The 19,608-nt window shown below is 58.7% G+C and overlaps 9 protein-coding genes across 9 annotated transcripts; 3 read left to right on the top strand and 6 right to left on the bottom strand.

Moving 5' to 3' along the window:
- Positions 1–336: 336 nt before the first annotated feature.
- Positions 337–3,580, top strand: UV8b_01562 (uncharacterized protein; the record flags this gene model as incomplete). Its single annotated transcript, XM_043139060.1, has 2 exons — positions 337–501; positions 617–3,580. The coding sequence occupies 2 exons, from the start codon at positions 337–339 to the stop codon at positions 3,578–3,580; spliced, it is 3,129 nt and encodes a 1,042-aa protein (XP_042994994.1).
- Positions 3,581–4,076: 496 nt separating this feature from the next.
- UV8b_01561 (uncharacterized protein) lies at positions 4,077–6,497 on the bottom strand (the record flags this gene model as incomplete). Its single annotated transcript, XM_043139059.1, has 3 exons — positions 4,077–5,103; positions 5,188–5,858; positions 5,955–6,497. 3 exons carry the CDS (start codon positions 6,495–6,497, stop codon positions 4,077–4,079), a joined length of 2,241 nt encoding a protein of 746 aa, XP_042994993.1.
- Positions 6,498–8,038: 1,541 nt separating this feature from the next.
- UV8b_01560 (uncharacterized protein) lies at positions 8,039–9,306 on the bottom strand (the record flags this gene model as incomplete). Its single annotated transcript, XM_043139058.1, has 2 exons — positions 8,039–8,968; positions 9,085–9,306. The coding sequence occupies 2 exons, from the start codon at positions 9,304–9,306 to the stop codon at positions 8,039–8,041; spliced, it is 1,152 nt and encodes a 383-aa protein (XP_042994992.1).
- A 652-nt stretch (positions 9,307–9,958) lies between these two features.
- Positions 9,959–11,029, top strand: UV8b_01559 (uncharacterized protein; the record flags this gene model as incomplete). The annotated part of the gene is made up of 1 exon (XM_043139057.1): positions 9,959–11,029. One exon carries the CDS (start codon positions 9,959–9,961, stop codon positions 11,027–11,029), a length of 1,071 nt encoding a protein of 356 aa, XP_042994991.1.
- Positions 11,030–11,293: 264 nt separating this feature from the next.
- On the bottom strand, positions 11,294–12,015 carry UV8b_01558 (uncharacterized protein; the record flags this gene model as incomplete). Its single annotated transcript, XM_043139056.1, has 2 exons — positions 11,294–11,846; positions 11,945–12,015. 2 exons carry the CDS (start codon positions 12,013–12,015, stop codon positions 11,294–11,296), a joined length of 624 nt encoding a protein of 207 aa, XP_042994990.1.
- Positions 12,016–12,445: 430 nt separating this feature from the next.
- UV8b_01557 (uncharacterized protein) lies at positions 12,446–13,573 on the bottom strand (the record flags this gene model as incomplete). The annotated part of the gene is made up of 1 exon (XM_043139055.1): positions 12,446–13,573. One exon carries the CDS (start codon positions 13,571–13,573, stop codon positions 12,446–12,448), a length of 1,128 nt encoding a protein of 375 aa, XP_042994989.1.
- Positions 13,574–14,587: 1,014 nt separating this feature from the next.
- UV8b_01556 (uncharacterized protein) lies at positions 14,588–15,929 on the top strand (the record flags this gene model as incomplete). Its single annotated transcript, XM_043139054.1, has 2 exons — positions 14,588–15,029; positions 15,211–15,929. The coding sequence occupies 2 exons, from the start codon at positions 14,588–14,590 to the stop codon at positions 15,927–15,929; spliced, it is 1,161 nt and encodes a 386-aa protein (XP_042994988.1).
- Positions 15,930–16,611: 682 nt separating this feature from the next.
- On the bottom strand, positions 16,612–17,932 carry UV8b_01555 (uncharacterized protein; the record flags this gene model as incomplete). The annotated part of the gene is made up of 3 exons (XM_043139053.1): positions 16,612–17,336; positions 17,450–17,747; positions 17,885–17,932. 3 exons carry the CDS (start codon positions 17,930–17,932, stop codon positions 16,612–16,614), a joined length of 1,071 nt encoding a protein of 356 aa, XP_042994987.1.
- A 917-nt stretch (positions 17,933–18,849) lies between these two features.
- On the bottom strand, positions 18,850–19,480 carry UV8b_01554 (uncharacterized protein; the record flags this gene model as incomplete). The annotated part of the gene is made up of 2 exons (XM_043139052.1): positions 18,850–19,129; positions 19,215–19,480. 2 exons carry the CDS (start codon positions 19,478–19,480, stop codon positions 18,850–18,852), a joined length of 546 nt encoding a protein of 181 aa, XP_042994986.1.
- Between the last annotated feature and the right edge of the window lie 128 nt (positions 19,481–19,608).

Here is a 19,608-nt window from a genome sequence, read left to right as displayed (position 1 = left end):
GTGGGTTGTTGGGCTTTTGCTCAAAACGGCCTCTCTCCAGCGCTACCCCTCCATTCCAGGACGTCAATTGTTTCGGCCTTGAACCATTGGACTAGCTGCCCCTCCGCACACTAAAGCTGCAGCGCTGTGGTGGCACTGGCGGGACATCCCAACCGTGAACCACTCAAATTTCGTCACCTTTTTTTTTTTTTTTTTTTTTTGCCCTTTCCCTTTTTTTCATCCCGAATTCTGGGCAAACGTCGACGTGGATGCGCTCGCCGGTCCCCAAGCTCCGTTGACTCCAGGCCTCGATAGTACAAAAACGGCCACTCGGGAAACAGAAAGGGAGCCGCCGTCATGAGCTTCGCCGTAGAAGTGCCCGGCGAGGCGAATCCTCTGACGTTGGAAGACCTGTGCCGAGCGTTGCAGTCGGCCACCTCGAACGATACCACCCAGAGACAAGCTGCCGGGCAGCAACTCTCGGCTTGGGAGCAGGCACCGGGCTACTACTCTTCCTTACAAGTACGTCTGCTCTCAACCACCGCAGGTCCGGCCAAGGAGGAAACGACGGGGCGAGGGGGAAGGCAAAGGTGAGGGGGGGGCGCAACGGCTGGGCTGCTTCTGACACCGCAGTTAGGGCGTCTATCTCGACAAGTCTGCTCCCAACAATGTCCGCTTTTTGGCCATCATCACGCTCAAGAATGGCATCGACAGGTACTGGAGAATGTATTCTCAGTCCAAAAGTGGGCTGAAACCGGAAGAAAAGGACTTGATCCGCTCTCGGCTCCTCCAGGGCACCGTTGACGAACAAGAGCGCACCTTGGCCATGCATAACGCGCTCGTGATAGCCAAGGTCGTCAGAATAGACTACCCGACTGATTGGCCCGGTGCTCTGCCGAGCATCATTGGCCTTCTACGCTCTACAAAGGATGGGAATCAGCAGCAGTTATTCGGCACCCTTCAAATCCTCCTCCGAGTGGTCAAGGAGCTGGGCACGGCTCGCTTGCGAAAGTCGCAAACTGCGTTGCAATCGGTCACGCCCGAAATCGTATACGTCTTGAGCGAAATCTACGCAGAAAAGTCCGCTTCATGGCTCTCATTCCTCACCAGCAACCAGGGGTCGGAGAGTCACGTCAGCATAGCCATGCTCAATAGTTTGTTCACGCTCAAGACTCTTCGACGTCTTGTCATTTCCGGATACGAGAAACCACATAGCGATGAATCTGTCCAAAAATTCTGGACCCTGTCGCAAGACCAGTTTGGCCAACTTCTCGGCTTTGTCGGCCAAGACGCAGCTGTTCCGTCTACGTACAAGGATGTCGTGGGGAAGCATCTCCTCCAGTTCACAAAGCTGCACATCAACATGGCCGACAGGCACGCGGCAAGCTTTTCCCTCTTGCCCAACTCTCTTCCACTCGTCCATGCCTACTGGGATTTGGTGTCAAAGTTTGCCGACGTCTTTGACACATCTGGCGGGATACGTCATGGTTCAGGAGACGGTGACGCGTCCAAAGCCAAGACCGAGGGCCCCCTGCAGGAACGTCTGGCGTTGAAGGGCTTAATCATACTTCGAACCTGTGTCAGGATAGCCTTCTACCCTCAGCAGACATTCAAGTATCGCTCCCCAGAGACCAAGCTGGAGCAAGAACGGGCCAGGGCCACCATCAAGACGGAGCTGCTGAAGGACGACCTGGTCATTTCAATGGTCAACTGCATAATCACTCACCTTTTCCTGTTTAGGCGCTCGGATCTAGAGGCATGGGAGGAAGACCCTGAAGAATGGGAACAGCAAGAACAAAGTGAGGGGAGCGCTTACGAATGGGAGGTTCGCCCGTGCGCGGAGAAGCTCTTTTTGGACTTGCTCACCAACTTCAAGCAGCTAATCATCCCTCCTTTGCTGTCTTATTTCCAAACCGCGCAATCACCCCAGTCTGACATTGCCACCAAAGAGGCGGTATACACAGCCATGGGTCTAGCTGCTGCTCACGTCGCCGACGTGTTTGACTTTGATGCTCTGCTGTCGTCAACGATTGCAAATGATGCACGGCAACAGGGAGGCCTTTACAAGGTCCTGCGGAGACGCATAGCCATTCTCATCAGCCAATGGGCGCCGGTCAAGTTGGCAGATAGCAGCAGACCCTTGGTCTACCAGATCTTCCAGCACTTCCTGAATCCGAATGACGAGACAAACGACTTGGTGGTGCGGATAACCGCGGCAAGACAGCTCCGATGGATCGCGGACGAGCTGGACTTTAGCGTGGAGGCGTTCCTGCCCTACACGTCCGATGTGCTGTCTCAGCTCATTCACCTGATTGAGAGTTCGGATATTGACGAAGCAAAGCTGGCTATTCTCGAATCCGTCCGAATACTGGTCACGCGTATGGAGGAGCAAGTGTCACAGTTTGGCGACCTGCTGATGTCGGCGCTCCCCAGGATATGGCAGAACTCTGCCGCGGAGGAGTACATGATCAAGCAAGCCGTCATAGCCATATTTGCAGCGCTGGTCATGAGCATGGGCCACACCTCCCAGCGGTACCAAAGCTTCATGATACCTCTGCTCTCGGAGGCGGCGAGACCGGGATCCGATCTCCATGTCCACCTCATTGACGAGTCGCTCGAGCTGTGGAACGCGATTCTCATGCAGAGCAAGACACCACTTGCGCCCGAGGTGGTCGAGCTGGCACACATGGCGCTCCCTCTGCTGGAATACCAGCAAGAAACGGCAGCGCAAGCTCTCGCCGCCATCGAGTCCTACATCGTAATTGCTCCTTCGTCCATGCTGGAAGACGGGCTGCGCCGGCAGGTCTTGTCGGCGCTGGCAGGCACGCTCGACTCCAACAGCCGAGAGCAGGTCCGCCTGGGTACGGTCTGTGTCGAGCACCTCATCCGGGCCGCCACTGAGCTGGGCGGGTCCAAGGGCATCTCGGTCGTGATCCAAGACATGCTCGAGACGGGCTTCCTGAGCAAGATCATGGCCAACCTCCACGAGGCCTGGGAAGCGCACCAGACCACCGGCCCCAACAGAAAGATCAGCAGGCTCAACGCCGTCACGGAAGGAGACTACCTCGCGATCCTGTCGCGGTTGGCGCTGGCCGAGCCCAGCATCTTCGCGCAGATGCTCGACGCGTTCGGCGGCCCGGACCAAGTCTGGCCCTGGCTCTCGTCGGAGTGGTTCTCCCACGGCCGGTCCATGGACCACACGGAGCGGCAAAAGCTGTACCTGCTCGGCCTCACCAGGCTCCTGGAGCTGCCCCCGCCGGTGCAGGAGCTCGCGCTGGCCAAGCTCCAGGACTACTTTGACCTGTGGACCGTGGTGATCCTCGAGGTGCAAGAGGGCGTCCTGGGCGGGCGCGACGCCCTCGTGTGGGACGAGGTGCAGCCGACCGAGTACGACACCCCCAAGACCCTGGCGGAGCAGCAGTCCGCGGCCAGGGACCCGGTCCACGCCGTCCCGACGTTTGAGTTTGTCAGTGCCAGGCTGCGGGACCTTGTTGCCAGGGTGGGCGGCGAGGCCGCGTTCGAGGAGCAGTGGGCCGTGAACGTGGACAAGGACGTCCTGGCAAACTTTCGAACGGTGGTGGCCAGCGCGTCGAGACGGTGAAAGGGAGCGAGGGGGGATTGATTGTTGAGCAAAGATTTTTTTTTTTTTCCTTGAGCGAGGTTTTCCGCTGTTCTGTGCCAACGACATAGATAGATTTACGAAAGGCATGATGATGGATTTTGCATTGCGCAGTTGGCTTTTGCGGCTCGCTGTCCGGAGGCCCCGTAGCGGCGGCGCCGCATCACGTCAACAGCCGTCGTCTGCCGGCTTTTGCTGCCACACGGGCGCGCCCAGTGCTGCCTGTCTGAAGGAACGGCAGCGGAGCTCGTCACGGGGCTCGAGTCACTTTCTAGAACGGCATCCAGATCAAGCGCCGGTTCTTGGCAGACGAGGGCGAGGCGGGCACTTTCGGCATTGGCCATGCATGGGCCATGACGCCGATATGCTTTGCTGCTTTGGCTGCAGATGCATATTCATTGCCTGCTTGATGCAACTGCACATGCTGTTGCATACAGCCGCCCGCTCTAAACAATGCACGCCCACTCGCAGCCTTCCCTCACATAAACGCGTCGAACCCCCACAGCACGTTATCCCAACTTATGGTCCTCGGGTCAAAGTCCGCCCCGAGCATCTGCCACTTCTGGTCCGTCTCCGTGGGCGCCGCCACGGGCAGCAGCAGACCCGCTTCGCCTGGGGGCGGCACCGCCGCGGGCGACTCATACGCGCTCCCGTTGGCTAGGTGCCTCCACCTCACCTCGGCGGGCAAGGCCTCGGTCAGCTCCGCCATGGTGGACGGGCAAACGCCGTACTTGGCGAGCATGTGCGTGGCAAACTCGAGGAACTGGTCCACCAGGTTGGAGTCGCCCCACATGAGGCCGAGCAGCTTCCATCCCTCGAGGCCGTCGGGCCGATCCTTTTCCAGACTCGCGGTGGCGGGTCCCGAGCAGAGGTCGAGCAGGAAGACTGCGTTGGCGAGGATGAGGGCTCGGAGGAACGTGGTCGTCTTGAGTTTCGGGATGATCCAGGGGCAGTGTGTCCGGTAGTTCCTGTGCATGCGGATAATGTCGCGCGCGCAGTCGGAGCACGTCTTGCGGGAAGGCGCGTATCTGGGGTCGGCGTTGTGGAGGGCCATGTACTGGAGGTGCAGGATGCATTTCGTAATGTAGATGACGCAGTTGAGCTGTGTGCGTTGCAGGACGAGCTGTTGCGTCTTGGGCCTCGGCGCGTAGTTGCTGCGCGCGCACGGCTGGAAGACTTGCGGCAGGCTTTCCTGATACGCGTCCAGCTTGGCCTCGTAGTCCAGCAGGTGTTGATACGTGTCGTTCTTTGTCCTGGCGGCGGATATGGGGGAGCTGTCGGTGTATTCCCGGGCGAGTTCGGCGAGGTGGATGCGAGCCCGGAAGTAGGCCACGTCGGTGGCAAGCTCCTGGTACTGCTGCAGCTGAAATGGGGTGGTGGGAGACGCGGCTTGCTTTGCATCGATCTCGTGAACGACACCGACAACGCTGGGCTTATTGACGGCCATGTGATTTGGCTGGATGGTGTACACTTGCTCATGGGAGCCGGGAAAGACGGAAAGCAGCCTTGAGCCTGGATGAGCTTTCTCTCACCTCGTCCAAGGCAATGGAGTCCTGTTCGGGGAAAGGGGGGGGGGGGGTCAAACTCACCAGTCGATTACTACAAGGTCCCACCATATTCGACGTGCGGTCTCAAGGTCCATTGCTGGTCGTAAAGTATGGTCTTGTCCTGGCAAGTCTACGCGGTGAAGGCCCATGGCACGAGCCATTGCGATCGAGGTCGTGAGCAGGCTGCGATTCCGCAGAGACATTCCTTCCAGGTAGCAGGAAACCATCAACAGCACCCTGTGGCCTTGGAGACACACAATGCCCGTCTGGCCGCCGCGTTTCAGTTCGTCGGAGAGCGCAAAGCCGGCCTCTACCCACGTGCTGCAATGGGCGTTGGCCTCCGAGTGGTTCGAGTACAGGGTGCAAACACTGTCATCGGCGGAGCAGACATATGTCACGGCGGCAGTCATGGCCATGAGCAGGAGCAAGTCCTCCGTGTTCACCCGAATCTGCTGCTGTATGCTTGCGTAGATGCCTTGTATCGAGAGCAGCAGTGACGGGACAGGAGCCCTGAAGCACGAAGTGGCGCAGTCGGCCACGAACGTCTGCAGGATGAGGCATGCCTCGTGGTAAAACGGCAGCACGAAGCATATCTGGGGGGATCCTCCTCCACCAGCCCATCCCGCGTCTTGCAAGATGCAGCAAGGCTTTCTAATCGCTCTGATGGGGGACAAGTGGTATACAACGCCAACATCAGAAAAGAGAGATGCTTGCTATTCACCCCGAAAAAAGGTTCGTCATCAGCGTCCCTGTCTTTTTTGATGCTGCAACAAGCGAGCCACAACGACAAAACATAGGTCAAGGCCTACCGATGATCTCGTCGAGGGGTTTAGATGAATGCATCGGCTTCCCAGTTGGAGGGCATCCTCCGAGAGGTGCTGCACGGCGGATGGTAACGCCGGAGCAGCTGACGGTTCACCGTCGTTGGGCGAGGGAACGCAGGCAACTCTGGCTTCGCCGCGGGGCTGCTCCGACACGCCGAGCAGGGAAACGCATTGCTCCAGCCTAGCAAGCCGAGCTTGAATATCTGCGCCTGGAAGAGGGGGAGAGTCTTGCTCGCTAGCTCTGCGTTGCTGATGCGCCTTTGCATCGTGGTTGTGATCTTGCCGCCGCGGCTGCTGCTGCTGCTGCTGCTGCTGCTGCTGCTGCTGCGGAAGCTCTGGTAGGGCAAGAGGACCAGGACCAGGCCCCGTCACAGGAGAGTGCTCAGCATGGGATTCTGGCGCGTAAAACTGAAGACAGGAAATGCCTCGAGAGGTGCAGTTGGAGCATGGGAACTTTCGAGAACAGCGTATCTTGCGGCGACGGCAAGACTGGCACGCAATGGGCTGGTGGCGCCACTGCCGTCCCATGGCTGAGAAGAGGCGGTTCGGAGCCTTGGCGCCGAGAACGGTTTGTCCGCGCAAAAGATGGAATAGACCGGAAGAGAGTGAGACAGAATGGAACAGTAAAGGGCGAGGCGAAGGGAAGAAGAAGACAAGGGATGTCCAGGATCGCAGGAATGACGCTGGCTGCGAAGCCCGTCCGCAAGAGGTGCTGCCTCTGCCGGACTTTGGGGGGCGGAGTTTTGCGTTCTCCCCAAACCCCGACCTCCCCGGACAGTTTGGATAGCCTGTGGCCTCTGCGAGTCCGCCAAGCTCTCCAGGTTGGTGTCCATGATGGTGTCTGCTTTTGGAGAGTCAGGGCCTCTCCTTCGCACTCCTGTTGCCGTCTTTGATTCAGCGTGCTTTACGAGGTGCGAGGTGCAGCAGGCCCGGCACCGTAGCTACATATATAGTAATCCGGACACTGGGTGTCGATTACTTCTGTGCCAAGGCCGCCGGGAGAAGCAAGGGGAAGCGGCCGGGCGGATGAATATTAGTCCGTTCCCCTACCAATTTCTAATGAATAAATACAAACGTTCATAAGAGGCCTTGATTCCAACGACGGCCATAACAACTACCTGATGCCTCCTGTGCTGGATGCCTACCGCGAGGAATGTCTGGTGCCACAGATAGCTGCTGCAATGGATGTCCCGCTGCCGTAGGTGATTGATCTCCCACGCAGCAATCATCTATCGCCGTAGGCCTCCCCCGCAGCGTCTTAGTCCTTCGTCGGGTTTCGTCCCCGGCACCTGTCCCGTCCAGTTCCACCTCTGCTGCCCAAGAACCGAGACAGTCAAGGCGCGTTTGCGAGACGTCGTGCAGACAGATGGGCGGCAAAGACCGTGGGTAAAGCTCCTGGGCCCCAGCGACGCCAGCCAACTACTCCCTAGCAGTACTTCTCTATATAGGAAACCCGAGACCCGGGAGGAAAACCTATATACCGTCGTTGGAGCAGTGGGATTTCATCTGGATACTCTTTTCAAGAATTTGGAGTTGGTCCGTAGCCTGTCCCTGAGACCTGGTGTCCTCTTTCTCTCTTTTCTTCTGCTTTTTTCTTTCCACTTCTTGTCGCGGCAACGTCTGCGACAAGCTCCTCTGAGCTGGCTGAGTTCACTAAGAAATTGGACAAACAAAAGAATGAAGTAATGAAGATCTCTAAAGGGAAAAAAAGGCGCACGGCGAATCAAGCATGTTTTGGACATGGCATGAATTCAGTGCATTTACTATCGTGTCGTAATATGCCTTCCATGCCCGTCACGGGAAACCTCGCCGTATTGCTCCATCCAATATATGTGTTCTGTCGCGACTCTGATATCAAACGAGCCGCCTCCAATTCTTGTCAATGCCCCTTCGTGCGCCGACGCCTCAAAATGAACAAGAGCCGATTGAAACTAACCCAGCATAAGCCACCCTCTAAGCCACCCATTCGCACATGAGTCCCGCTGATACAGCCATGGGAAAGAGAGAGAGAGAGAGAGACAGAGAGAAAAGAGGAAAGGGGAATCACTATCCTAGCAAAGCCCACCGGCTCATATACCCAGGATCAACTTCATGCGTTCATATGTATAGAAGCTCACAGCGGCCATGGGAATGATCTTGACGTAGCCAATGGTGAGGCCGACAAAGAAGCCGCGGAAGCCGCGCTCACGAAAGACGAGGACTGCTGTTTCGCCGAGACGCATCTTGTGGCCGTCACCCACGGCTCCGCTGACTTGCATGCGCCGCCGAATCACTTCGAGGGGATACGAACAGGTCTGCGCAATGAGGCCGGCAATGCCGCCGCTGGTGAGTTCGGCCCACGAGCGCAGCGATGCAGGCTTGTCGGAGGCCTGAGTCCTTCGCTTCGGCAGCGTGGTGTGCTTGGCGATGGACGGGTGGCGCAAAAGGTCGGAGACGGTGTCGTGGGTGAGGAACGACATGCCCGCGTACGGGAGCATGCCCAGGAGAGTCGGGAAGAAGCCCCGATAAAAGTTGACGAGCCCTCCCCGAGGGTCAACAAGTGACCCCGCGGCTTCCGAGACCCCTTTCGCGGCGGGCTTCGCGGCGGGCCGCTCGTTGTAGATCTGCCGCCAGATGGACGTCAGGGAGGAGCGAGCGTCCCGCTTCGTCTCGAACGCCAGCCGCACGCGGGCGACTTCCAAGGGATAGGTGAAGAAGACGGACGTGACTCCCGCCAGGCTGCCGCTGAGAAGGCGGCGCAGCGGCGTCTCGTATTCCCTCTGGGGGATGATCTTGGCGCGGATCTGCTCGTACGCCAGGAACTTGATGCCGGCGTAGGGGAAGATGCGCAACAGCGTGGCAGAGTGGCCGCGGAAGAGGCCCATGGCACCCTCGGCGCGGTAAATGTCCTTTGTGGCGGCGACGACGCCAAACGACGAGCCCGTGTACTTTGCGAATTGGGGGTTGCTCGCTTGGAAGAGGATCTTGACCCGGTCTAGGGGCGCGACAATGGTTTTGCCCTGCCGCGTAGGAACCACAAAAAGGAAACCACGCAAAAGAACTGATGAGCCATAACATCCTGACGGAGAAGGAAACAGCCAAGGGAGGGTTAGTGGGAAGGGAAGTCGAAACGTACAGCGCAGCCGGCCACACCTCCCGCGACTCCGGATCTCCAGACATAATCCCAGGACCGGGTGTTGTTTCGAGGTGCCGTGTCCTCGTCTGTCGGACAAACAGGCGGGTCGTGCCTGTGCTTGGCCAAGGGGGCGGAGGCGGTGGCTCCTACATGTTGGCGAACCTTGTCGCGAGCGAGCTCCGTCATGGACGCATGATCCGCAAAGGTTGAAGACGTGGGCATTCCGGATTACCAAACAGCCGCGCGGGCTCAGGAGGAGAGAGGCGGGGGGGGGGGGGGGGATAGGAGAGGGTCGGGAGAGGGTCGGGAGATTACCGAAGCCGCATGCCGACGTGGTAGTCGTAAAGAAGGCCGGCGCAGGGACGAGATTCTTGGCTCCGTCTTTTCTCTCTTGCCCTCTTGCCGATGAGAAAGAGAGAGAGTTGTGTGCGTTTCGGCTCAAGGTCGAAACGCAATGTTGATGGAAGGACGTAGTGGAACCTCACCTCTGCCCGCCAAGTGCGTTGCAACTTGCTGACACCTTCACACCGCACCGCACAGCACAGGCACAGCGAGTGGGGAGAGCAGCCACCAAGGGCGCTTCCAGCCGAGGATTGCCGAGAGCCCCTCAGCCTCTCGTTACATGTAATCCGTACCTATCCACTTGCCATGGCGGAAGGGAAGGCAAGGCAGCGCCGGCGTCGGGCGCGGAAGCGCCACTCTTGCCGGTTTATCCAATTCGGCCCATGTTTTCCGAGCCAGTCGATGCGTGCAATGCGGCTTTGCGACCGGTTTGCCCCGTTGGCCTGGCCTGAGGAGTAGATATTTCGTTTGTTTTTCTTCCCTCCTTCCCTTCTTTTCTTTTCTGTTCTGACATGCGCGTTACGTCATCTTCATGTCTACGCCCAGTCAACGCAACGCCGGCACCCCCTCTAGCATCATATTCCAAAGCAGCCTCCACAATCGCAGCGTCGTCCTGCTCGATATCCCGCGTTCCCTGGAGGAGGCGCAAGTGCCGCCGGGCCAGCAGCCTCCGCGCCGGGTCTACTGCCGCCCGCCGCCCCGGGATCCCTTCCCGACGCCGGATCCACGACGACATGGCCGCCGTCGCCGTGGCAGCCGCGCGCCCGACTGGCCGGCCCAAGCCCCCGCCGCCCAGATCAACGACTTGATGACGGCGGCGTCGGTGCGAAGCGCGCTGCTGTTCCTCCGCGACAACCACCCGGGACCCTACCATCTCCCCAGAGTCTGCGCCCCCGACAACCAAGACAACCAAGACGACCCCGGCAACAGCACCACCATCCCCGTCCCCAACGCCACTGCCTTGCACGGATCCATCGCCCAACTTGGACGGGAGTTCCTCGAGACGGCGCCCGCCTTCAAGCTCGTCGTCCTCGATCCCCCGTGGCCCAACCGCTCGGCCAGGAGGCGGGCTGGAAACTATGCCACCGTGATGAACCTCGCTGAGATGAAGGCACTGCTGACGAGCATCCCCATAGCGGCGCGCTTGGCCAGCGACGGCCTCGTCGCAGTCTGGATCACCAACAAGACCGACATTCCCGAGCTCCTAACGCGCCCCGGGGGAGTGTTCGCTTCATGGGGTGTGGAACTGGTCTGCGAATGGACCTGGCTGAAAATCACGAGCTTGGGGGAACCCGTGTTCGATGTCGATTCGACGTGGAGGAAGCCGTGGGAAAAGATGCTCGTGGCGAAGCGCATCGGCGCTCCGGCCCCGGCTTTGCTCCGGCCCAAAGTCATTGTTGCGGCGCCGGATGTTCATTCCAGAAAACCCAGCCTGCGAGGCTTGTTTGAGGAAATTCTCGGCGAAAGCTATCCCGCGTTGGAGGTATTTGCCCGCAACCTGACCGCTGGCTGGTGGAGCTGGGGAGACCAAGTCTTGCAGTTCCAGGGCGAGCGATACTGGCAGCAAAAGGAGCCCAAAGCGACATCACGGGCTGGTCCTTGATGCAAGTATTGCCAGGAAACGTAGCCTCTTTAAAGAGAATAAAAGACTGTGTTTCTTCCTCTGTTTCTTTCTTGTTCTTCTTCTTTTTTTTTTCTTTTTTTTTTGCCTTCTGCGCCAGCATCCTTATTTACAACCTACGTTAATGTACAGTTGTGCCTGCGCATCGTACAAGCTCAGTAGTAGCCACCCTCTTCAACAACATCAAACAGGAAGGCTGCCGACATGCACAGCCTTTTTCGATTCCCAATTTCCCCCCCTCCCCCGTCATTCCTTTGTCGTCAACGCCTTGGCTTGCTTGGGCCTAGCAGCAGCCCCTTCCTTTGCCAACAGAGCATCCCACTTCGGATCCAGCACGACATCATTGGACCACTTGACCTCCCCCTCGACCATCTTCTTCGCCAAAGCAGCCAGCTCTCGTCTCTCCCTTGACAACGGCTCGGCGCTCTTGAGCGGAATCTTGAACTCGCTCTTGTTGGCCTGTTGCTCTCGGCGCTTCTCGTTCAAGCCCTCCCGCATCGTCCACAGCTCGTGGGACCACGGCTCCAGGTCGGTCGGCAGGTCCGGCCACTGGAACGGCTTGGCCAGCTCGACCGTCATGATTTTCTGCGACTGCGGCCGGTACCAGGAGCGCGAGTGGGAATCGCGCTGCGTCAACGGCTGCTGCTTGACGTAGGCCCGGACCTTGGTGACCTCGACGTTGTACAGGTTCCACAGGTAGTCGCGGAGGTCGAGCTTGGTGAATCGCAGCGGGACCTGGAAGCAGGCCTCGTTGGGGGGCAGATGCTCCTTTCGCAGCAAGGTGATGACGTGGTTTGGCCTGGGGGGTGGGCAAGACGGCGGCGATTAGCGCAGGACATGTTTGTGGGCGGCGATGCAGCGCGAGGACACGGGGAATGCTCGGGCTCTGATGCCTACAGAAAAACCTTTTTCTGGCCGAGCCGGAAGGACGGCAGCTGGCGAGCCGCTGCCTTGACTGCTTCAGCCATTGCGACGTGGATTGTGCCAAAGGCTTGTCGCGGCAAAGTCATGAGACGCTCCAAAATCTTTTGAACTTGCAGCTCTCGAAAGCCAGACCAAGGGGTGGTTACGTAATCAGGCATGGCAGTTTGCCAAGTTGGTGCAACTCCGTACTCCGTACAACTCTCTATACACTTATTATTTACTGCACACCCACCCATCGTACTCGCAACCCTGCCGATGGAATATATGCAGCCGTCTTTCGATGACCGATGCGCTGAATTTTCCCGAGATGCCTGCAGCAAATGACGGTCGCCTTGCCCGAATCACAATATCATTGCCGCTCTTTGCACAAGGTGGTGGACAGGCAAAACACCATTCCTGGCGACGGATGCTTGCCGTCAACTTCAGCTTAGCTGCGACTTGGCGTTTCGGCTGCCATGGCCCTACGCTCATCCATCACGGCCCCTTGCTCTCCCGTTCCACCTCCGTCATGTCATTTACCCGCTTCCTCAGCCAGTCCAGGCATCGAACCTCTGGATACTTCTTCTCCTGCCCTTCGGCAACACAGCTGTCCAACACGCCGCACGTCTCGTGGAGACCGAACCCCCAGAAAAAGGCCAGGCTGATTCGCTCCTTGCCGCTCCAGTTCTGCGCTCTGTGAATGGTGCTGACATATCTGTCATTGGTGATTCTCTGCAGCAAGTCGGCAATGTTGACGATCAAAGTACCGGGTATGGGCTTGGCCTTGATCCACTGCCCATCCCGATTGAGCACTTGCAGGCCACCGACCATGTCTTGCCACAGGATGGTGAAGAACTGGAAGTCGGTGTGAGAGCCGATCGAGACCCTGGTGGCGTCGAAATCCGTCGGTGCGAGAGGGAGACGGGCGCTGCTGGGGATGGGAGGGTAGTAGTTCATGTTCAACGTGGCGTTTGGGTAGGCGACTTTGCCATCCAATGCCGTCTCCGGGAGAGCCAGCGAAAGCGCAAAGGTACGCGTGAGGGCCCTCGCGAGCGAAAGACAGGCCGCAAAGTAAGCCTTGACTGCCTGCCTGAAGCCCGGCACGTGCTGCGTCTTGGAGAAGTGGTGATGCTCTATACCAAGGTGCTGCATTGCGCCTGGCGGGATGTCCTGCAGGCTGCTCACTTGCGGGTCATCTCTCGGGTCATACGACACGGAGAAGCTCTCTCGAACATCGATTCCCTCTTCGGGATTCAGCCTTTGCGTGTCAGGGGCGCGATATCCGTTGTAGTGAGAGCTCTGGGTCATGGTGGCTTCCAACTTCTTGTCGAGGTCCTGGCGGTAGAAGCTGAGCGCAGCTTGGTAGGTTGCGTCTATGGCAGATGGGTCGATTCCGTGGTTCTTGATGTAGAAGAAGCCAATGTTGGTGGCCGCGTGGTTGACCTGTCGAGCGACGTTTTGGCGGTCGGCCAGCGAGGAACCAAATATGGCCGAGACATCGATGACGGGTATCTCGGATGCAAGGGCATCTCGCAGAGGAGTCTGAAGAATCGTCCTCGTGACGGGACCGTTGGGCGACGCAACTCGGATCTGCGTTGTGGGAATGGCAGGTTCGGCGGCCATTTTGGATTTCCTTGTACTCCCGTGAGCAGAGAGGGATTGGGGCTTGAACTTGTCCAGCCAAGGGCCGGCGGTGCAGCAGCAGAGTCCGGCCCTTGATATAGTCTGGTATGCTCGTGCTTGCGGGGTCCAATTGCCATGCACCGACCTGGCTGGCGTGACAGTCAGCGAGCGTACGTCACATCGTGTGTCTCGAGCCTACAGACGAGGGTAACCACGTCTGCCTGCACCCCGCTCTGCATCCGCATCGCCAACTCACGGTTCTCCAATTACGTCTCGGAGTTGCAGCACAGTGCTCAGTGCACGGAGTACTCCGTATCTCGGATAAGGCGCACGTTGCGCGGGGGTACGAGTCTGGTACGAGGACGTCAGGACGTCAGAAGACTGGGTGGGGCCTGAACCAGTGCATCCCGCGCGGTGTGGCCCAGTGGCGCTGCTTAGTGGCGCTGTTTAGTGACGCTGCTTGGCAGCGGATGCCGCCGACTACTTTCGATCCTCTGAACAAAGATGCAACATTCAAGTAGGTGTTTCTTTCGACGTACATGCCCCGGTCCTTCACCACGTCCCCAACTGCTGCCAGCACTGCAATGCCATCGCCGGCAAGCCCAGTCTCTCGAGGCTGTGACTGATTGCTTGCCCGTCCCGAGCCTGCGCTGCCTGCCACTCTCTATTGTCCCTCGGACTTCCTCCTGGTCAAGAGCCCCGTCACGATTCCTTCTCAGTTGACAGTTTCATCATGCCACTCGGCACCGAATCCAATCAGCGCTCTGATTGCCCTCTTCGGTGCTACTCCAGCCCCATTGTTCCACGCCGCGATCTATGACGAAGAAGGAAAAACTCCAGCCTAGACGCCTGTACACAAAAGCCTGTTCTCGTATGAGCCGCGCCTGAATGTTCCACCTCATCGTACCACAGCTCCTGTTCGTCGGACCAATCGATTTTCAGCACGTCTTCTTTTTTTCAAACTAGGCATTTCTCGCCCTCTTTCTGCGGGCGTTGCAGCAGGAGGAAGAAGAGATGGGTAGCACACCACGGACGCGCCGCAAGACGCCCGCACCTAACGCTCCGGCCTCCAACACCGGATCCAACACCGGATCCAACAACACGAAAGCCATCAAAGTCAAGCAAGAGGAAGAGGAAGAAGAAGAGGGGAAGAGGACCAAGACCTCTCCCGTAGCAGCCCTGGATGCAGGATACGAGAGCGACGCACCCATTGTCATAGATTCAGACACAAGTTTGGAGCTGCAGCGAGAGAAGGAGAGCTACCCCGGCGCGAGTACGTGGGCCGAAGACGAGGAGCACCTTTTCGAGATTTTATTCCAGAGAGGGGAGAGGCCGATACTCCCGGGACATTGGGACGTGGATTTCCGAGGCATCCCTGTGGTGGATACTGTTTTCCAAACGGATAACGATGGGCTGCCTCCCGTTGTGTATGCTCGATCCGGGAAGGATTTCCAAGGTATGTGGTCCAGGTCGCGGAAGGAAACTGTCGGCCTCTTCCCTTGGACTTGACTCATTCACTACATTTCTCTCATTTTCCTTCTTTTTCTTCTGTCCGCGTCATCGCTCCACCTCTCCTACCCAAGGGGAATCCTTATCAAAGTGAAACGGGTCCATCTAACGTGCTGGTTTGCCAACAGCCACGACGGCGCTTCTGCGCCTCATAGACCTTACATCATCTGTTCGCACCACCGTCCAGTCCGGCCTCCGGGACAAGGCACCCCTCGTCATCAAAAGGTCCCTCGACAGGTACTTGGCGTGGGCGGCAGAGGACGGCGGCTTCTCCGGCCTGCGGATCGTGCCCAACATCTTCACCGCCGTGCTCGACCCCCAGCTCAGCGAACAGGACATCACGGCCGCTATGCAGAGGCGCATGCGCGCGCTGGCCACCATGCAGCGAGAGTTCCTCAAAGTCGACCGCGACGAGACCTTCTGGGCCGTCAACCACGTCGCCCTGACGAGAGACAACGCCTCGGCGGCGCTCTTGGACAAGTATCTGCTGGACATGGGCGCCGACAAGGACCAGCAGGACCAGAAGCCGATGATGCTCGACCGCCAGGAAGAAGAGGCCGGCCCCGCCGCGGATCAAGACGGGCCTGCGTACAGACGCGTTCCGCCCGTGGTGTACGGCCTCTTCGTGCTCCGCTCGAGCGTTTTCCTCCTCACCGTCGACAGCGCAAAGGGGGACACGGCGTACGTCAGTTTCCACGTCGACGTGCATTTCATGGACCGGCATCAGAGCGTGTGGAACGCCCTGACCGTGGCCATTCCCGTCTGCTTGGCGCGAGATCAGCTCGTCGAGCGACTTGATGAGTTTGAGGAATGGCCCGTCGAGCACGAGGGCGAAAGCGACGGCTGAGGTGGCGCAAGTCGTCGCGGGCCCCGAGCTGACGAGGACTCTTTTGTTTCTCTCTCTCTCTCTCTCTCTCTGTCGCTCTCTCTCTACTTTTCTTCGTTTCTTCTTCTATAGACACCCGTCGGCGTTGCGAGTGAGTGAGGAATCGAAGCGAGGGCTGTTTCCCAACCCCCTCCCCCGGGATTCACTCACTCATCGGTTAGATTGGGCAAAGGCAAAGGGCAATCCTGCGATACCACCCAGGGAGGCAGTCAGTCAGTCGTTATATAACTGTCGTATTTGGAGAGTTGGCTGCCTATGGCCACAAGCCGGCTATGTACATGTACATGGCTTTTTGACAAAAACCAAAAGGGGACAAGCATGCGGATTTACATATGAAACCCGACTTGACCCCGCAAAACGCCAATGATGCGGGCCTCTATATTCTTTCTCTTCTCTCTTTCCGCTTCTGCTTCCGTGCCGTCTTTTGCATGCCGTGCTATTAAACAAGGTTTTTCCCCCCCCCTCCCTGATACCATGATACAGTCAGTCCCTGCCTCCTCGCATCCTTGCCAAGAAATCCATGTGATTTCGGGACCGGGAAAAAAAATGGCGCGTCGGTTGTACACTTTCCTATCCCGCTGTTCCGTAGAGTCTATACCGTTTGACCGATTGATGAAAAAAAAATGAAAAATGAAAAAAAAAATCACGCGGCAAGGTGCACTCGTGGTTCGTCGCGGTCGGCCGGAAACACAACTTTGAGCTGGTGCAGCAGTCGCTGGTACAGGAACAGCATGCAGCCGCTCTGGATAAAGGTCCACATGCCGCGGGGCCCGACGCCGCGGAACCAGCCGGCGATCCCTTCGGTCTGGTAGATGACCTTGAGGCCGGTGAGGACGGACGAGGTGCGCAGGGCCATGGCGCCGGGCTGGGGGCGGTGCGTGCTCGGGGACGAGGTGGATATGCGCCGTTTCTGGTCCTGCAGCGCGGCGGCGGCGGCCTCCTTGAGCTTGCCGACGGCCTGGTCGTCCGGGGGGGTGGTGACCTGGGTCTGCAGCCTCGTCTTGACCACGTCGAGGGGGCAGGTGAGGACGCCGGCCAGGCCGCCGGCCGCGGCGCCGGTCAGCAGCTCCAGCGGCATGCCGATCTGGCGGCTCTGCTTGTACGCCCTGGCCCAGGCGTGGAACTGCTCCCAGAACATGAACTGCAGGGCCGAGAAGGGCAGGTCCCGGTACAGGGTGGCCTTGTAGCCGTGGAAGAGGGCGGCGGCGCCCTCGGAGCGCACAATCGTGCGGGCGGCGTCCACGGTGCCGCGGTAGTTGTAGCCGGACCTGAAGTGCGGGTTGTTGTAGCGGCCCTGCAGCTGCAGCCGGGTCTTGAGGACCTCGGACGGGACGTAGACGACCGACGCGGCGAGGTCGCCGAGGAAGGCTGGGTTGGGACGACGACGTCGCGAGAGTGAGCCAGCGCGTTCCGGCCGAAGAAGCAGGCCAAAGAAGCAGGCCAGAGAGAAGCAGGCCAAGCAGAGACTGGGGAGTGCTTACCCGCCGAGAGATATGCCAGGTGCTGCTGCAGGCCGTGGTCTATCAGGAAGCGCTTGCCCCATTCGTACGTGCCGAAGAACAGGACGGTGCCGGGGAACGAGCCTCCCAGGGCCGGGACCCATCCGCCGTACAGGCCTCGCCGGAGGCCCTCTTGCCTCCAGATGGTGTAGTACGACCGCCCCAGCGACGTGTACTTTGGCGGCGTGTTGGGGTCGCCCTGCTGTCGCGTCTTGACCGTGTCGAGGGAATGCATGAGCAGGTCGCCCGTCGACCCGCCAAAGCCGCCGGCAATCATGGCCTAGACGAGAACGGGGAAGACGGGTTAGAAGGCAGAGAGAGAGGAAAGACAGGAGCCAAAAAACAAAAAAAAAACAAAAAACAAAAAAAAACCCCCCCATGTCTCGTTGCCGTGGTTGTGCATTTTCCCCAACGTACATGGAGGTAGGGCGGTCGGCCTTCAGCCTCCACATCACCGCCTTTCATGGTACGGCCGCGGTCAGGCCCCTGTGAGGTTTACTTGTATCCGTCAAGCTGCTCGGGAGTGCGCGGGCATTGCGAGGGAAGGCGAGGAGGCGACTCGGCTTTACCAATGGGCGCCCGACGTCGCTGTTGGATGAGTCGCAGTCGAGTCGAGGTGGAAGGAAGCGCTGACGACGGGTGGGAGGGAGGGAGAAAAAAAAAAAAAAAAAAAAAAAAAAAAAAGTCGGCTGGAATCCGAAAGTGGAGATGTCAGTCAGGGGAGGTTGATGTTGGTACATACGTTGCCGAATTGCATGCAAATCACGAGACCAACACGCTGCCGCGGGACGCAAGAGGCAGCGGCCAGAAAGCCGAGTCAAAAATATAAAAAAAAAAAAAAAGTCAAAAAAAAATCGAGCAAAACACGGAAAATGTGCCGCGCAGGGTTGAAGTCGCTGGCCGCCGTGGCGCTGGCGTGAGAAGTACACGGAGTGACCAGGCCGCACCAGACAATTGAAGAAAAGGCCCCAGTGGCTCTACCAGGTACCTGCTGGCGTATTATTTAGCGAAGGTGGATGCGGCCAGGCCCGTCCGCCGCGCTGTGGTGACCTGGGCTGCCGCGCCACGCAGGCAACTCAGCGGGCGTCAGCCCATGTTGACTTGCCCAAACAAAAGGGCCAAACTCGTCAAGGCTCAAGGCAGCTCTCGGGCCGCAAAACCAACCAGAACGTACCAGACGTCCGTCTAACCAAACGTCCAACCACATGTCTGACCAGGCTCCTGCAAACGCTGACCGCAGTCGATCAACACTCAAGGGCTAAATACCTTCTGCGCCGTGTGCCTCCCCGGGTCAGGCAAACCTCGAGCTTCGATGCCGCCAGGCTTTCCATCACCAAACGCACCAGATCTCCTGGCCATTTCCTCCTTCCCGCCATCCCGCTTCACTCGACCAGCCGCCGCCCGTGCTCCCACCACCTCACCGGCCCAAACTTCCTCCACGGATACACAATGTGCGTGACCCTGCCCGTCAGCAGGCGCTGCGACACCGGCCCGTACGTGTTGCTGTCCAGGCTCGACCCCGGGCGCCCATCCCCCTCCACCCACACATGGCCCTGCGGAATCCTGACCGTCTGCACCGGATACGGCCGCCTCGTCCTCACCACGTCGCCCTCCAGGCCGACCACCCGCTTGATGGCCGTCACCTCCGGGTGCACCGGGCTCCTGCGGTCGGGCTGTAAGCAAAACTGGCTTTTTTTTTTTTTTTTTTTTTTTTTTTCTTTGCCAAGGAAACGATTTGACGACCAACCTCAGCGTCACGACCATGCCTCGCTGCAGGCCATCCAGCGGCGACCACTTGTAGTTGAGGACCAGGTCCCTGCGCAGCGTCGAGTCTTTGTCCTCGTTCATAAAGGGGTACATGGACGCCCCGTCCACGAGCGTCAGCTCGGCCACGTGGAGGTTGAACCACGCCATGACGGGAATCCACGTAGCGAAGCCGACGAGATTCGCGGCAATGGCTCTGCCGATGTGGTTTCTCGGCGCTCGAATGTGCTCTCGGATCCGCGCCCACATGGTCGAGAGTCGCTGGGTGCGTCGAGCATCGAAAAGCGCAAAGCAGGCGTTGCTCGTTGGCGTTGAAAGCTGATGCTGAGGCTGATGCTGATGCTGATGCTGCCTGCTTCTTGCCGACCCGAAGCTCT

This window comes from Ustilaginoidea virens, chromosome 1 (genome assembly GCF_000687475.1).
Source record: "Ustilaginoidea virens chromosome 1, complete sequence".
Lineage (NCBI taxonomy): Eukaryota > Fungi > Ascomycota > Sordariomycetes > Hypocreales > Clavicipitaceae > Ustilaginoidea > Ustilaginoidea virens.
The sequence above is the reverse complement of the archived record's forward strand: the minus strand, read 5'-3'. Positions and strand labels throughout refer to the sequence as shown.